At 46.5% G+C, this 16,818-nt stretch overlaps 1 protein-coding gene across 1 annotated transcript in view; it reads left to right on the top strand.

Annotated features, from left to right (window-relative positions):
- Positions 1 to 7,000: 7,000 nt before the first annotated feature.
- RTF2 (replication termination factor 2) overlaps positions 7,001 to 16,818 on the top strand; it is a 416,662-nt gene continuing 406,844 nt past the window's right edge. The window contains exon 1 of the mRNA XM_078652002.1: positions 7,001 to 7,129. Coding sequence (XP_078508128.1) covers positions 7,061 to 7,129 — 69 coding nt within the window. The 5' untranslated portion in view covers positions 7,001 to 7,060. The remainder of the gene's footprint in view (positions 7,130 to 16,818) is intronic.

Genomic DNA, 16,818 nt, shown 5'->3' with positions numbered 1-16,818 from the left:
TCTTGATCCAGTTGCAAAAGCCTTACCAGGTTGCTTAAAAGCAGTTGCAGCAACAAGTGTTAGCCTTGAGCAGAGTGAAGGAATCATAATGGGATTTCCTGTAAAAGTCTATGTTCCTCATTCAGTTGAAATTCTTCTTACAAGAAGTAAAACGCAACACCTTACAAGCAATAGGTTGACAAAGTACGAGAAAATCATTCTGGGATCAGATAATGTGTCAATAGCAAGGTGTGTGAATTTAAATCCTTCCACACTGCTACCTGATACTGAGAATATTGATGAAAATGATGTGGAGCATGAGTGCTTGGATGTCATGGAATACTGTACCAAGCCAAGGCAGGACATTAAAGATGTACCATTGCCTGAGTCAGATTTTGTCTACTTTGTGGATGGCTCCTGTCTAAGATCAGAAGGAGGTGTTTTAAGAGCAGCATATTCAGTTTGCACAGTGGCAGATGTTGAAGAAGCATCATGTCTTGAAGGAATTCGTTCAGCACAGGTGGCTGAATTGATTTCTTTAATTTGTGCATGTGAATTAGCAAAGGATTTGAGAATTACCATAATTACGGATAGTCAGTATGGGTACGGAGTTGTGCATGATTATGGACAGCTCTGGTCTCAAAGAGGCTACATGACATCAGCAGGTTCACCAATCAGAAATGCAGAGTTTATTAAAAGACTAATTGATGGCATAAAGTTGCCAAAAGAGATTGCTGTAGTAAAATGTGCAGCACACAGAAAAGGTGAAGATTTTATCACCAGAGGCAATGCTTATGCGGATGAAATCGCTAAGTATTGTGCAAGGAATAATTATGCACTTAATCGGGAGAAAAACAAAGAATTTGGTTCAAGTTCATTGATGCTAACATCTGTTGTTGAGACATGGCAGGAAATCAAGGACTTGCAAAATGAAGCTGATGAAAGCAGAATGTAGACAGCGAGATGAGGATGGAGTTTGGACTTACATAGATGGCAGAGTAGTTTTACCAAATTGCATGATTGCCGACATGGCCAGAATGTATCATGGACCTGGTCATATTGGAAGAGATTCTATGATTAGGCTTTCCAAAGAGACATGGTTTAATACTAAGTTTAGAACAATTGCAGAGTCTCTTTGTCAGAGGTGTTTGACTTATCAACAAATGAACCCAAACAGGAAATCAATTGTGGGAACGGGAATCATAGGTCGGGAGGGTGGTCCTTTCACCAGATTACAGATGGATTTCATTGAGATACCGAGACACAACTGTTTGAAATATGTTTTGGTGGTTGTGTGTTTTTAGGTCTCGCCTGTCGATGCGCATGCGCATCGAGCTTGCGAGCCTATTGCGGCTTAAACAACTTTTAACTAAGAAGCAAGGAATCGTGGCGATTCCTTGCAGTGCCCGTGACTTTTAAGCTCAATGCGCATGTGCATTGAGCTTAAAAGCGCGTGCACAGCCGCAATCGCCGTCAGCCGCATTCCTCCGACACCTTTTGAAGTGAAGCTTAGCTTCACTTCAAAGGCCCGGCTTCTTAACACCCACATGCCGCTCTCCCCGCTCCGCCCCCTCCCCTGCCCGCCTTGTGCATTTCTCCCGACTGACTGTCTGCTCTCTGTGCTATCTTGGCCCGGCTTCTTAACACCCACATGCCGCTCTCCCCGCTCCGCCCCCTCCCCTGCCCGCCTTGTTTCTTTTCCTTTTTATTCCACCCCTCTCTCCTTCCTTTTCCATCTGCCTTACCCTGCTAGCGGCCCCTCATCCGTCACATGCTGCCCTGTCACCCCTCTCCCCTGCCTCTGCTCCGTGCAGATTTTACCCCTGCGTTCCGTCTCTCATGGCCCGTGATGCTGTGATGCGTCCCTGACTCACTCTCAGACTTCACAGAGACTGTTAGGTTTCTTTGATTGTAAAGGGGATTGTTGGGGGGCGGGGTGTTTGCAGATGACAGAGGCGCTTACACTGCCGTCTAGTGAAATAGATGGCTTCCACGCCATGTCAAATCTCCCATTCGGCTCCGCGGTCCCTTTATAATCTTACATTTCCGATATGTGGCAGTCTTCTCTCATTCTGCCTGCATTGCTCTTAGGTCTCTTGGAGTGGCGCTACTGCTACAGCAAGAGGTTTGCTTGGGGGCAGGAACGTGGCGGGACTGGGAGATGATGCTGGTTTTACTCCTGACTACCGAGGTTCAACAAAAATCTTTAAATTTTTGGCAGATCGCCTCATTTGCTCGTGCATGTAAACGTGAATGTAACATGCATGTTTGCTAATTGCACGTTCACCTCTGGAGCTTCTTGGCGCTGAATAACCGAGGTTTACTGTTACCCGCCGCAGTGATACTCATTTTATGTTTCATGTAAATATGTCATTTAAAAGCACTTGTATTTTTTACTGTCCCAATCACGCATACACCCCTCCGTTTTGTGTAATCTAATTCACAGCACTGCGCTGCGCCAGATATACAGGGACGTGTCTGTAGAGCTCTGTTTGTCACTGCAACAAGATCTACGCTGTGTCGGTCAGGGGGTTTGCTGCAGAGGCAGTCTTCTGAGGAACTGCCTCAGTTGTGTGATCCTGGGCAACTCGCTCTGTATCACTGCGTTCAGATCGGCATTCATCAAAGTGAAGCAAACCAAAGCCAGTGCCTACCATTGTGTGAAAATAGGACAGTGTGTAATCTTATTTCAAGCAAAAGTCATACATCTCAGGATGCGCTCACAATCCCTAAGTTATCACAAATTCAACACCCTGCAAGTGGAATGTGTTAATTTGTGTGCGTGTGAATTCGAGATCCTACATTTTTTAATTAAATAGTGGAAAGTATGAGGTCCTAGAACAATGCCCTCGAGGGACCCCTCTGCCACACCCTGAAAACGCCCATTATTATATGTGCACACATGTTGGTTCTATGAGAGCAGTTACTTCACAGCCTTAAGGCCACACTCCATGTGACATCCCTTTTATGCACCATATGAACATGACCTGCACTTGCTTAATTCTTAGATGTTTGTATTTAGCCCCTATGCAGAGGGTTGAGGCGATGAGGAAGGTCACGTGCCCAGTAGATGTCCCAAGATCGTGAAGACAGGTTGTCTTTTATTCTGAACCCTCTCAGATGTATGCATGACCTTAACATATGCATGTTCTTTCATATGCCTGGCCCTAAGATGTCCTCAGACATGCCTGACCATAACATACTGTGAACAGAATATGAATGTACTTACATATTTTCTCAGAGATGTCAGATGCTCTTGGGTGGTGTGCCTGCATGTACGCAAGAGCGTGTGTTGCTTTGACTAAAAAAAAACAAGCACTGGTGTTGCCAATAGGTCTCGCAGTAGGAAAGTTGGAGCTATTGGTTTTGTACATGACAAAGCCCTTTATGTTTTTAAAATTAAAACAAAAATAAAAGGCATTGCTATTTGCAATTGTAATAGCTCCAACTTTCCTACTGCGAGACCTATTGGCAACCCTTCACCCTCAACCTCTCACTCACCCTCAACACCTCAGCCTCACCCTCACTCACCCTCACCCTCACTCACCCTCAACCCCTCACACTCACTCACCCTCACCCTCACTCACCCTCAACTCCTCACCCTCAACTCCTCACCCTCACTCACCCTCACTCACCCTCACCCTCACCCTCACCCTCACTCACCCTCAACCCCTCACCCTCACCCTCAAACCTTCACCCTCAACCCCTCACTCACCCTCACTCTCACTCACCCCCACTCAGCCTCAACTACTCTCACTCACCCTCAACCCCTCACCCTAACTCACCCTCACCCTCACTCACCCTCAACACCTCACTCACCCTCACCCTCACTCACCCTCAACACCTCACCCTCAACCTCAACCCCTCACCCTCACTCACCCTCACCCTCACTCACCCTCACTCTCACTCACCCTCAACCCCTCACCCTCACTCACCCTCAACCCCTCACCCTCACTCACCCTCACCCACCCTCACCCTCACTCACCCTCAACCCCTCACCCTCACACAGTGCAATAGGTCTCAGACCATTTCAGTTAGAGCTTTAAGAAATGTTTATGGCTTTTTTTATTTGTAATTCTTTAGCATTGGCTACAGGAAACAAAAATGCTAAACATTTACAAAAAAACCCCATAAACAATTCTAAAAGCACTAACTCTAATGGTGCGAGACCTATTGCATTTCCAATGCTTGTTTTTCAAGGTGGGTAGAAGCATTTCCCACACGTCACAGTGATTCAATTACTGTGGCAAAGTTGCTTCTACGTGAAATTATCCCTAGGTACGGTTTCCCTGTCACTATTGAGAGTGATGGAGGGGGATATTTTGATAACAAACTTTTGAAATTAATCTGTGAAGCATTAAACATTGAGCAGAAGATAAAAATGGCATGTGCTTATTTTGCTTTCATGTCTATGTGGTGTCACTCTATTCTTTATAGGTGCATAAAGAACCCTGCTGGAATAAATGAAGAATGGTAGATATAAAATGCTGCTTTATTTGTGTGCTACAGCTAGGTAATTTAGACTAATGGGTTAATTATTAGCAATGGAGGGTGGCAACAGAACGAACTGTATTACTCGCATTAATTATTCTTTTGTGTTTGTTTATATGATAGTTTCTAAAAGAGGCTTTGGGCCTAGTGAATATTCGCGTTTACTAAAATCTGCTTGGAGCCAGAGAAAGTCCATGTTGGCAACGACTTCCTCCTGCCTGAAAAAAATTTGTCGTGCTGAGCTGACAAACCTTTAGTCGAGCAAGGCCAAGGCCAGAAACCGGCAAGAAGGCCTGTGACTACTGCATATCTGAGGAAGCCAAAACTTTCTTGTATCAAATGTTGCAAACTGGAGGAAGCTGCGTTGTTCGAAAACTAGAGACAATGGTCTTTAAGAACGTGACGGAACTGTGATTCTAAAAACGTGGTGACACGTCGCCTGTCACTTTTTGACCAATGGGACTCCGATTTCAGCAGAGAAATATGCTTTTTCATAGATTAGCTTAGCGTAGAAAGGTATAAAAACTCTTGCCCCGTGGAAGAGTGATGCTTCTCTTTGCGGACCTTTCGATGAGGGCGTTGTGCTGATGAACTTTCCTTGGAGCACGTAAGGGCCTTCAAAGACTTTATTCTTTACATTTTCATTATAGTTAGCATTAGTTAGGGACTTAGGTTTTGAAAATGCCAAACTGATAATTTTCAATTTGCAATATTATTTTGATTCACATTAAAACTGTCATAACCATTTGCAATGATTCAAATAAAATTGCTTTAATAAAATCTCTAATACATTTTCCAAATGACTAGCTAATAAAAATCTTACTTTGGAAAACAAGCTGGTCTTGTAATTTCATGAGTTTAGGTTACCATTAGCTAGATTTATCGCCACAGTGGCTTAATTAATTTGTAGGGTTTGTAAAGTGTGATGAATTCATTTACCGCGGTTGTATATAGATGTATATAATTTATAAATAGGTTAATTAGGTCACATGATTCAGTTGGTCAAAATATGTCATGTTGGATTTATGGGCCTTGTGATTGATTAGTGATTTATAGTGTATATTGTGGAGTTGGGTAGCGTGGCTTATGACATATTTCCTATAGCCCGCTGGATCAGTGGCACTCTCCAGGAAACTCCGTCCGGTGTCGCAAGATCCACACGATTCAACTGCAGCCCCAGAGCGGAGCCGCGGAGGATAGGAGTTCGCAACAAAGGTCTGGGAAGGCAAGCTTAGATCGGTGGGATCGCTTGGCGCAGAAGAGTCAGGGATCAGCTGCAGCAAAGCGGACAGGCAGCCGGCAAACCCTCCTGAGTTCTCAAGAAGGCAAGGGAAGAAAGGAGGACCAGCGGAGTGATGAGGGGCACTGAGGTCCGGTTGGGTAGGTGACGGTAGCGGAGGTGTACAGCTCCACCGGACTTCAGCCATGTTGCTCCAATGCAGCTGCCGGAAAACCCGACCACGAATCCACGGGAAGTCTCGAGTCCCGAGGAGGGAGACCAGAGAGGTGAGGACCGCAGACAAACCGGATACTCGGTAAGTAGAAAAGATCCGAGGGGGGGGGGGGGATTTTAGGGGAGTTAAGTCAAAAAAGGCAATCCCTGGCCGGAGCTCTTAACCAGTCGGCCATACCACATAATTCCACTGCACATATACACTCCACATCAGCGGCATAGTGTGGGTTGCCAATGCCTGTGGCAAAGCCAGTATTGCGCCCACTAACCCGCGCAGGGGTGCAACATTTCAAAAGAAAACAAATTTGGCAGCAAGAGAACTGCTGGCAATTTTTTTTTCTTTTAACATTTTCGCCCCTAATAATTTTGCTCTTGGAGCAACCATCTCCGTGGCCTCACCCATGCTACTCTACTGCTCCACACAATTCCACCCCACACAAATCCACTACAAACAATTCCAATACAACCCACATAATTCCACTCCACACCACATACATCCACTACACTCCAAACCAAGACATTGTCATTTACAACCGCAATAATTCTCGCAAACGCGAGACCTATTGAACTGCAAATGGTTGTTTTCATTGTCTGCAACATGCTCGAAATTATACAAACTGAATACCACTACCGAGATTCCAGCATGGGTTTGACACAAGCGGTTTCCCCTTTTGTTAATGAGCCAGTAAACAGGTTAGCGGTCTAACTCATCTGCAGAACATAATGACATTGCTACAAGGCAATGTTACATCAAAAGCAGGATTGTGCAGTGTACAAAGAACATTGTACTACATAAAAGGATGTATTTAACAATTATCGCAATATGTTTTCTATATTTCTTTTTCAAAACGATTTCTATTGTTTCAACATATTCATACACTGAAACAAATGTTTTTTTATTTAAGTATTTCAAAAATTAAAAACGTTTATAGTAAAGCTGAATAAAGACATGTTTTCCCCTGTAATCTTTAGCGCTCTTGTGTTTCGTCAAAGCACAAGTGACACTGTAATATGGCCGCTCTGATCACTATGAAATGCGGCGCTGTTCTTCTCCCGGAAGTCACGTTTTTCGTAAATGCCGGAAGTTGTGTTCCGTGTTTATCTTGATGTTGGGAACACTAACCTGTTCCTGCAAACATGGGTTGCGACGGAGGCACCATCCCAAAGAGACACGAACTTGTGAAAGGACCAAAGAAAGTAGAGAAGGTCAGGAGCGTGTGCGTGGGAACTCAGAGTAGCCGGTGTGAGAGAGCGAGCTGTGAGTGGCTGCGGAGCAGGAAGGTTTAGAAGAAGTGTTGATGAGTGCAGTTGGAGAGGGATTGAAGTTCCAGGGAGCAGCTGGATGGAGCCTGACAGGGCGTTCTTATAAAGTCTACAAGAGAGGCTAATCACAGGGGTAATTGTGAAGGGATGGAAAGTTACTTTCCATTGGAGTTTAGGAGTGTGAGATGAATGCGATCACTTGTCATTGTTGTTGTACTGGAGAATTTATATTTGACTTTGATAAACAAAACCAAGACTCTTCACATGCAAAGCGGCAATATACCTTTTAAGAACAGAACCTTGCATATTACATTAACGTGGTCTTTCTTCTCAATCAAGCTGGCATTGCCTAGTACAGGTCAAATTTAAAGAACTAGACCATGAGTTTGACTCGGAGTAGCTGATGTATTAACTTGGAAAATATAAACCGGTTCTTATGTGAAAAGCTTTTGTACCTACAATCTTGGTGAAACTGATGGTTATGGAGCTGGGGAGTGGTATTAGAATTTTCTGCATAAAGAATACTATCTAGGAGCTTAATGTAACCCACTAAGCTATATAGCCCGTGGACACCACAAATTCGGTTTTAACCATATCATGGACAGGCTTTATTAAAGTGGCACCTGGGGGCTCTAAAGATATTTTTATTTCCTAGAAGACCCAGTAGGAAACTCCCTGGCATACGGTCAAGCACATTCTGGTTTATACGGACCAAGACAAGACACCATGATGAAGCATGCCGCTAATAGAGTAGGTGAGGGTCTAAAAAAGCAAAAGAACCACTAAGGGTTCATTGTGGAATCTCACTCATTGACTTACTTTAATCGCCAGTTGAAATCCAATAAGTAAGGCTTATATAATGCCTTTTGGTGTGTAATATGTGAAAAGCAACAGTCTCCACAAAGATGAAAGTGGCCCTGGATCGTGTTAAGACGAGGGGTGATCAAAGCATTTTTTGAGAGCATGATTTCTCTGTTAGTTAATTGCAGTGGCGAACTTTGAAAGCGGTATGGCGTACATATTTACCAGGAATAGGATCGAGAAAAGCTGACACTCTAAGGGAGGATTTAGTGGATTCTACCCTACAAGAACATTTTGTAAACAAGAAGGCCAAATGAGGCAATCTGCTGAACAATTTTATGTAAAGTGGCTAGAAATCCAAAGATGCTGAACTAAATATTCCAAAAGAGAGATAATAAAATACACTCCTTTCCTTATAATCGTTCCATTTCTAGCTGGATGATTGCGTGTAAACTGATGCCGTGATCTGTCCCATAGTTCACGGATGTGTGATTAGCAATCCATAAGACACGTGCCTTACGCTCTAATCAGTCGCACTGCATTGTGCAGAAATTGATTCTCACGAAAACAGATTTGCATGTAGTATTCCATGTTTGATCCAAGTTATAAACCAATATTTTTATCTAGAACTTGTTACCAAAGTTAATCCATTAGTTCACTATCACAACTAAGACAGCGTGAATCCACAGTTGTTCTTTATTTTATATTTTTTTAAATGCCTTCTGCATGCCCATCTGGGTGTCAACAGCGACATGTAGGGGTAAATCATTCATGCTGAGTAGACGTGTAATTCCACCCAATGCATTTCGGGCTGTATAGTCAAGGAGGTGTAACCCCGACCGCGTGACCCAATCCTGATTTAAACAGTGAACCGTAAAGGAATACATTGTACAACCTCTCATTATAAATGTGCACACCCTGAAAAAGAAAAATAACGATACTCCATCCCACCTGTGAATTAGTGCACAGCATTATTCCAATCTCACCCACCCAAACATCAAAATGTAACCAATATGTTTCTACAAAATAAATGCATCAAATGTTCCCGCAAAATATATCCCACAAAAATTTAAATTCCATATTAATTAAAAAGAATCACAAATACGTGTGAACAAGATTTAAATGTCCTTCGTAGTGAGTGTTACAGTTCCTTTCAGTGATTTTTGTATGTAACCACATGAGCTCCCTTCTGAATGTTCCATGTTCTCTCGCTGTCTTCGAGGTGATACTTCATTCACTGCCATTACATTATTAATTTAATCATTATTATCAGCAGGGTGCAAACTTGCGTAGGGACAGAACGTTGCACTGCAAAAGAGAGATGATAAAATGCACTCCTTTCCTTATACTTGTTTAATTTCTAGCTGGGTGATCGCGTGCAAACTGATGCCGTGATCTGTCCCAAAGGTCGAGGGGATGCAGGGGGGGGGGGATATGGGGGTTTCAGTATCGTATTTATCAAGGAATTCTTGTGCATTAAATGATGGGGGTTTTGACATTAGTTTTGCACAATCGCTTTATTAACGTTTTGGTTTTTGATTTGAAAGGGTTTCTGGGGCAGTTATTTCAGGTTGAGCGTTTTGTGTAGCAGGCAAGGGGTACCATTATTATGTTTACACAAGCATGGTTTCATAAGGGAGCAGGGTGGGATTGGTTAAGAGCTAACTACAGGAGGTAATAGTATTATTTATACGCAGATGCCAAAGACAGCTTGCATTGAGCAGATGGTTTAGATGTCTTTTTATTATTTCAGTTACCCCTGAGGAAGGGATATACAGCCTGAAATGGAATGGATGGAATTACATGAGGCTACTCAGTCTGATTGTTTACCCCTACATGTCGCTGTTGAAGCCCGGATGGGCATGCAGAATGCATTTGAAAAAATACAAAATAAAGAACAATTGTGGAATCACGCTGTCTTTGTTGAGATTGTGAACTTGATAAAAATATTGGTTATACTTGGATCAAACATGGAGTACTACATGCATATCTGTTTATCGCGAGGATCAATTCCTGCACAACGCAGTGCGGCTGATTAACACGTAAGGCACGTGTCTTTTGGATTGCCAATTAAATATTCCAGAACTTTTATGGTGTGCCTGGCAAGTCCTACTCCCAACCAGGGTGTTGAATATCAATTTCCCCAAAACAATTTTGAAAAAGTGGTTGCACAATGATGGGTTGTAATTACAATTTTCTTAAAAACTGGATAAAGACTTCTATGTAATACATTGAGCCAAAAAACGACTATGCCATATCATAAGATACATCATTTTTCGAAATGTGCATAGCATCTTCCTTCATTTTTCCATATTGCTTCTTCACAATGAGAATCTGTCATTTTTATGACTGAATTTTTACTTGGGAGGGCTTGGCTTACGAACAGCTGGAGCTACTACTCCTGGAAGCATACCTTGAAGTCATCAGCAACACAAATGCAGTTGGCCTCGAAAAATCTTAACAATTTTACTAGACCTGCAGGTGTAGTGACTTAAATAATCTACTCAACCTATTTGTAATGCTCTTGACCCACAAACTGGTTTCAAATGGTGTGATCGTGGGCAAATAATGTAATTAATTGAGCTGCCATTTTCTTCATTATCACATATGAGAGTACCTTCTAATGTGCAAGTTCAGCATGTTTGCCGTACAGAAACTATTTTGTTTGATTTAATAGACTAAACGTTCTTTCCATATATAATACAAATCTAGCCACGTATAGGATATATGTGACCCCTGACTTACCTCTTAGTTCATTAACAGCATTTTCATCAGGGCGGGGCAGGAATGTTTCTCAAATCCCTTTAAAACAAAAAAAAGCATTGGCATAGTGTTAGAAGCGGCTGTCTCTAGTTGGCAGAGGTATACACTTCTGACAAATAGGGACACACCTTTTCTAGTCAGGGCAAGGGGATCACACACTTAGATAACCCCTGCTCACCCCCTTGGTAGCTTGGCAAAGCAGACAGGCGTATCTCAGAGGCAGTGCGTTAAGCATTTATGACCACATACAGTAATAAAGTGCATACACTACAAATGGACACAACACAGTAGTATTATAAAAATAGGTATTTTTATATAAGGCTTAGCACAAGACCAAATAACGACAAAATATACCACAGTCTTAATAAATACTCTTGGAAGGAAAAATAATAGTTCAAGCACGGTTTCTTCTTAGCACAAAGTCTTTAGTAACAAAAGCAACTCTTCTTCTTTAAAACACAGTTCTTGGCAACAATGTCACCCACACGGGAGTTACACGACGTCGAGGCAAAGTTAATCCAAAGGTTCGGCGTCGACCGCGAGGAGCGCTACGTCGAGCCCGGAGTCGCACAGACCCCAACAACACAGTACCTTGGAAAAGTGAAGCACTCGATGATCAGCGGCGTCGAGATGTCCGGCGTCGCGTCTTCGGCGTCGATCGGGCCTCGGAGTCGGGGCGATCTGCAGCGGCGTCGACCGAAGTCAGGCAGGAGCAGCGCTCACGGGATGAAGCAGGATACGGCGTTGTCGATGTTGCAAGAGTGAGCAGCGCTCACGGCGTCGAGAGGGCTCGAGGTCGATGCGATCAGCGGCGGCGTCGACACAGGGTCACTTGGAGCTGGAGCCGAACTCGCTACTCACTGGCGTCGCTACTGGCGTCGATCGGGCCCGGCGTCCGGCGTCGAAGGTGCGGGACACTGGAGCCGTTACTCACGATGTCGAGCTGGATTCGGCGGCGTCCGTCGGCGTCGAGATTGCTGGATTCTTCAGAGGTGCTGGATTTCAGGTTCCAGCAACAAGCACTTTTAGCAAATAAATGAAGTCCTTTGGCCCTGTGACTTCAACAGGAGGCTGGCACTCTTCCAACCCTTGGAGATTTTCTATAGCAAGTTTGAGAGTACACACTCAGTTCCTCTCTCCTGGTTCCTTGGCAAAAATAAAGAAGCAACTGCAGGATTCCCCCAACAAACAGCACTCTGGCAGAAGGGGTAGGCAGTCCTTGGATCAGCAGGCTTCTTGTCCTTGGTTCAGGTTTCCTTGTCAGAAGTGATCTAAATTCTTGGTTCAGGGGTCCTTCTCTTATACCCCTTTTTGGCTTTGATCCCTTTGTCCATGCAGGGGAATTTCCCCCCATCTTGGGTTTGTTGTGGGTGTTGCCAGGCCGAGGCACCTGGCCTATTCACTGTGCAGGGCAGAGTCTTCAGCCGCCCAGCAGGAGCGGAGCCAGTATTGTCACTGGCAGGGGCAGGGCCATCAGCTGCCCGGCAGGAGGTGGGCCAGGAAAGTCCCTGGCAGGCACAGAGTCATCAGTCGCCTGGCAGGGGGGCGGAGCCAGCATTGTATCAGGCAGGGCAGGCTATCAGGAGCTACTCTTCCCCTACTCTCAATGCAAATGCCCCACTCATCCCACACTGACTCATTCAGACCTCTGGAGCCACCCAGCTCCTGTCACATGCACACCAGAACCAGCAGAGACCGGTAGACAGTTGGACAAGAAAATAGCTACTTTCTAAAAGTGCTATTTTCAAACACCGAGTCCAAAAACCATCCACACAAACGGATGCGTTATTAAACCCTGAGTTCAGGGATACCAACCTCGACATTGCACCATGCTCCCCGAGCCCGCTAGGATTATAGCATTAATAATCCTGGCAGCCCATTCTAACTGATGGAGAGCAGGTTACCTTACAATAGTGAAAAACGAATATGGCTGTAATTCACTATTAGGACATGCCAACCTTGTCAGGCTTGTCCTACCTTATGCTTACAATGCACCCTGCCCGTGGGCCTACCATAGGGGTGACTAACATGAAGTTAAGGGAAGGTTTAGGGACTGGCAAGTAGGTGTACTGGCGCAGTCCTCGTGACAGTAAGACTGCACGTGGTCTAGCAATGGTAGACTTTCAGACATACTTTTACTAGGCCGCTCTTGTGGGTGGCACAACACGTGCTGCAAGCCCACTAGCAGCATTTGTATTTACAAGCCCTGGCACTCCTGGTGCACTCTACTAGGGACTGACAGTAAACCAAATAAGCCAAACATGGAATTCAATCAATTCAGTAATTTCACATAGGGAGCACTTGCACTGTGGCACTGATCAGCAGTGGCACAGTGCCCAAAGCAATATACCAGCAAAAACATCGTAAACAGAGGAGGCAAACAGAAAAAAATGGAGGAGAGACTCATGCCAATGATGTCAGTTCTAACACGTGTCCCCTCCAGCTGAAATGTGGGGAGAACTACCCTTACCCTAGGGAGTCCTCATCACTAAGGCGGAAAAATCTGGACAGACCATCAGCATTGGCGTGATCTGTGCCAGGGCGGTGTTCCACCGTGAAGTCCATCCCCTGTAGGGAAATGGACCACCTCAACAGTTTTGGATTCTCACCCCTCATCTGCATCAACCATCTGAGGGGCCTGTGGTCTGTCTGAACCCGGAAGTGAGTCCCAAACAGGTAGGGTCTTAGCTTCTTCAGCGCCCAGACCACAGCAAATGCTTCTCTCTCTATCGCACTCCACCTCTGTTCCCTGGGAAGTAACCTCCTGCTGATGAAGGCTACAGGTAAGTCTCGGCCCTCTTCATTCACCTGAGCTAGAACAGCCCCCACGCCATGCTCTGAAGCGTCCGTCTGGACAACAAATTCTTTAGAAAAGTCGGGTGCCTGGAGTATGGGTGCTGTGCACATTGCAGTTTTCAGGGTGTCAAAGGCCGTCTGACAGGCGTCAGTCCAGATCACAAGTCGTGGCTGCTTCCTGGAAGTCAGTGAAGTCAAGGGGTGCACAATGTTACCATAATCCTTGACGAACCTCCTGTAGTAACCCGTGAGACCCAAGAAGGCTCTCACCTGAGTCTGGGTTTTGGGCGGTGCCCATGCCAGGATGGTATCAATCTTGGGTTGCAGGGGGGCCACCTTGCCGCTCCCTACTTGGTGCCCCAAGTACACCACTGAACCCTGCCCAATCTGGCACTTACTGGCTTTGATTGTGAGGCCTGCTCTGCGCAGGGCCAACAACACTTCCTGGAGGTGGCGCAAGTGTTCCTCCCAGCTGGCGCTGAACACTGCAATGTCGTCCAGGTAGGCGGCACTGAAATCCTCCAGTCCAGCCAAGACCTGGTTGACCAACCTCTGGAAGGTGGCAGGGGCATTCTTCATCCCAAAGGGCATAACCCGGAACTGGTAGTGCCCATCTGGTGTGGAGAATGCTGACCTCTCTTTTGCCCCATCTGTCAAGGCGATCTGCCAATACCCAGACGTTAGATAATACGTACTGAGGTACCGGGCAGCCCCCAACCGATCTATGAGCTCATCAGCTCTGGGGATGGGGTGCGCGTCAGTCTTGGTGACTGAATTGAGTCCTCGGTAGTCCACACAGAACCGAAGTTCTGGTGAAGCACCAGGCGCTGCAGCCTTTGGGACCAAGACCACTGGGCTGGCCCAAGGACTGCTAGAGGACTCAACCACCCCTAAGGCAAACATTTTGGAGACCTCCTCCTTGATGTATGCTCTGACCTTGTCAGTCACTCTGTAAGCCTTGTGCTTCACAGGAGTGCTGTCCCCAGTGCCCACATCATGGACACACCACTGAGTGACACCAGGAATCAAGGAAAACAGATCAGGGAATTGTCCCAACAATTGGCGACAATCCTGCTGCTGTTCAGGGGTCAGTGTGTCAGAGAGGACAACACCATCCACTGACCCATCTTGCTCTTTTGCAGACAGGAGGTCAGGAAGAGGCTCACTCTCCTCCTCCATTCCAGCATCTGTAGCTAGGAGCATGCCCACTTCGGACCTTTCTAAGTGGGGCTTCAAACGGTTGACATGCAGGACCCGCAAGGGGTTCCTGGGAGACTTTAAGTCCACCATGTAGGTGACATCGCTCTTTTTCTCCACAACCTCAAATGGTCCAGTCCACCTGTCCTTGAGGGCACAAGGTTCCACAGGGGACATGACCCAAACTTTCTGTCCAGGCTGAAGCTCTACCAGAGTGGCATTCCGGTCGTACCACCGCTTCATCTCTTCCTGGCTGGCCTCCAGATTTGCCTGAGCAAGATCTCTGAAGCGCCTAGTCTGGTTCCTAAAGGCCAGCATGTAACTGTATACATCCTGGGGAGGTTTCCTGCGAGATTGCTCCCAGCCTTCTTTGACCAGACTTAAGGGTCCTCTTACCGGGTGTCCATACAAAAGCTCAAAGGGGCTGAACCCTAGAGACTTCTGTGGCACCTCACGGTAAGCAAACAGCAGGCATGGCAAGAGGACGTCCCATTTACGCCTCATCGGTTCTTCAAGACCCATAATCATGCCGTTAAGGGTACGGTTGAATCTTTCAACCAACCCATTACCTTGAGGGTGGTAAGGAGTGGTGAACTTGTAAGTTACCCCACACTCCTTCCACAGAGACTTCATATAGTTGGAAATGAAGTTGGAGCCCCGGTCTGACACCACCTCTCTGGGGAACCCCATTCGGGAGAAAACGCCCATCAGTGCCCGTCTCACCACGGGGGCTGTCACTGTTCTGAGAGGGATGGCTTCCGGGTACCGTGTGGCATGGTCCACCAAGACCAGGATGAACCTGTTGCCCAGGGCTGTCTTGGGGTCCAGGGGCCCAACAATGTCAATCCCCACCCGGTCAAAGGGGGTACTGACCACTGGAAAAGGTTGGAGGGGAGCCTTCTGCTTCCGCCCGCTTTTCCCACTTGCCTGGCAAGTTTGACAGGTCTTGCAATGGATATCTGTATCCCTTCTCATCTGAGGCCAATAAAAATGGGTGACAAGCCTGTCATAGGTCTTGTCCTGCCCCAGATGTCCAGCTAACGGAACGTCATGAGCCAAACCCAGTAGGAAGGCTCTGAAGCGCTGGGGTACCACCAGCACACGGGCTGACCCAGGCTCAGCAGCCTTAGGCTCGCTATACAGGAGGTCGTTCTCCCAGTAAACAAAATGTGACCCTGACTGATCACCTGAGGTTTCGGCTGAGGCCTGCTGCCTCATACCCACAAGAGAAGGGCACACTTTCTGTTCTGCACAAAATTCTTCCCTGGAGGGACCACCATCCTGCTGCCAGTGGGTCAGCTCGGGCAGGTCTCCCAGTTCAGCACATTGTTCACCTGTGGGTTCCAGGGCATACCCCTCAAGGTCTGCCTCCTCCTGGACCACGGGAACTACGGGGGATGGTTTCCTGCGCCCCCTGCCTCTTCTCTTCACAGCTGGGTCCTGGGCCATACTTTCAGGCTCCAGAACCCCATCAACACCCTTACTTGCTGTCATGGATCGAGTGGTTGCACACACCCACTCTGGCACACCCAACATTTTCAAATGTGTCTCCCTCTCCACCTTAGCCCAAGGGGAGTCCTCCAAATCATTGCCCAGGAGACAATCAACAGGCATGGCGGGCCTTACAGCAACTTGAAGAGTACCTGAAACTCCCCCCCCCCCCCCCCCCCCCATTCAAAGGGAACCTAAGCTAACTCACACTCTCTCTGGGAGTTGTCAGCAGCTATCACAGGGTAGAATGCGTGGGGAACAACCTGCTCTCTGGACACCAAGTGACACTTGACAGCTGTCACACTCGCTCCGGTGTCTCTGAGAGCTTCCACTCTATGGCCATTAATGGTCACCCACTGCCTATATTTCTTAGTGTTACTAGGCAGAGGGGGTGGAGGGACCAATTCCATGTCTCCTAGAGAGACCAGGGACATCTCTGCGGGACCCTCCCCACCATGGGCAACCATCTCCTCCCCTCCCAGGGCTACACTCGCCAACTGACGGGGTGGTGCACTAGAGTTCTTCAAGGGACACTGAGGATCATAAAAACGGTGTCCCACCTGCTTACAAGCGAAGCAGGTCAT

Source organism: Lissotriton helveticus, chromosome 7 (assembly GCF_964261635.1).
Source record: "Lissotriton helveticus chromosome 7, aLisHel1.1, whole genome shotgun sequence".
Taxonomy (NCBI): domain Eukaryota; kingdom Metazoa; phylum Chordata; class Amphibia; order Caudata; family Salamandridae; genus Lissotriton; species Lissotriton helveticus.
This window is presented reverse-complemented; position numbering and strand designations above follow the sequence as displayed.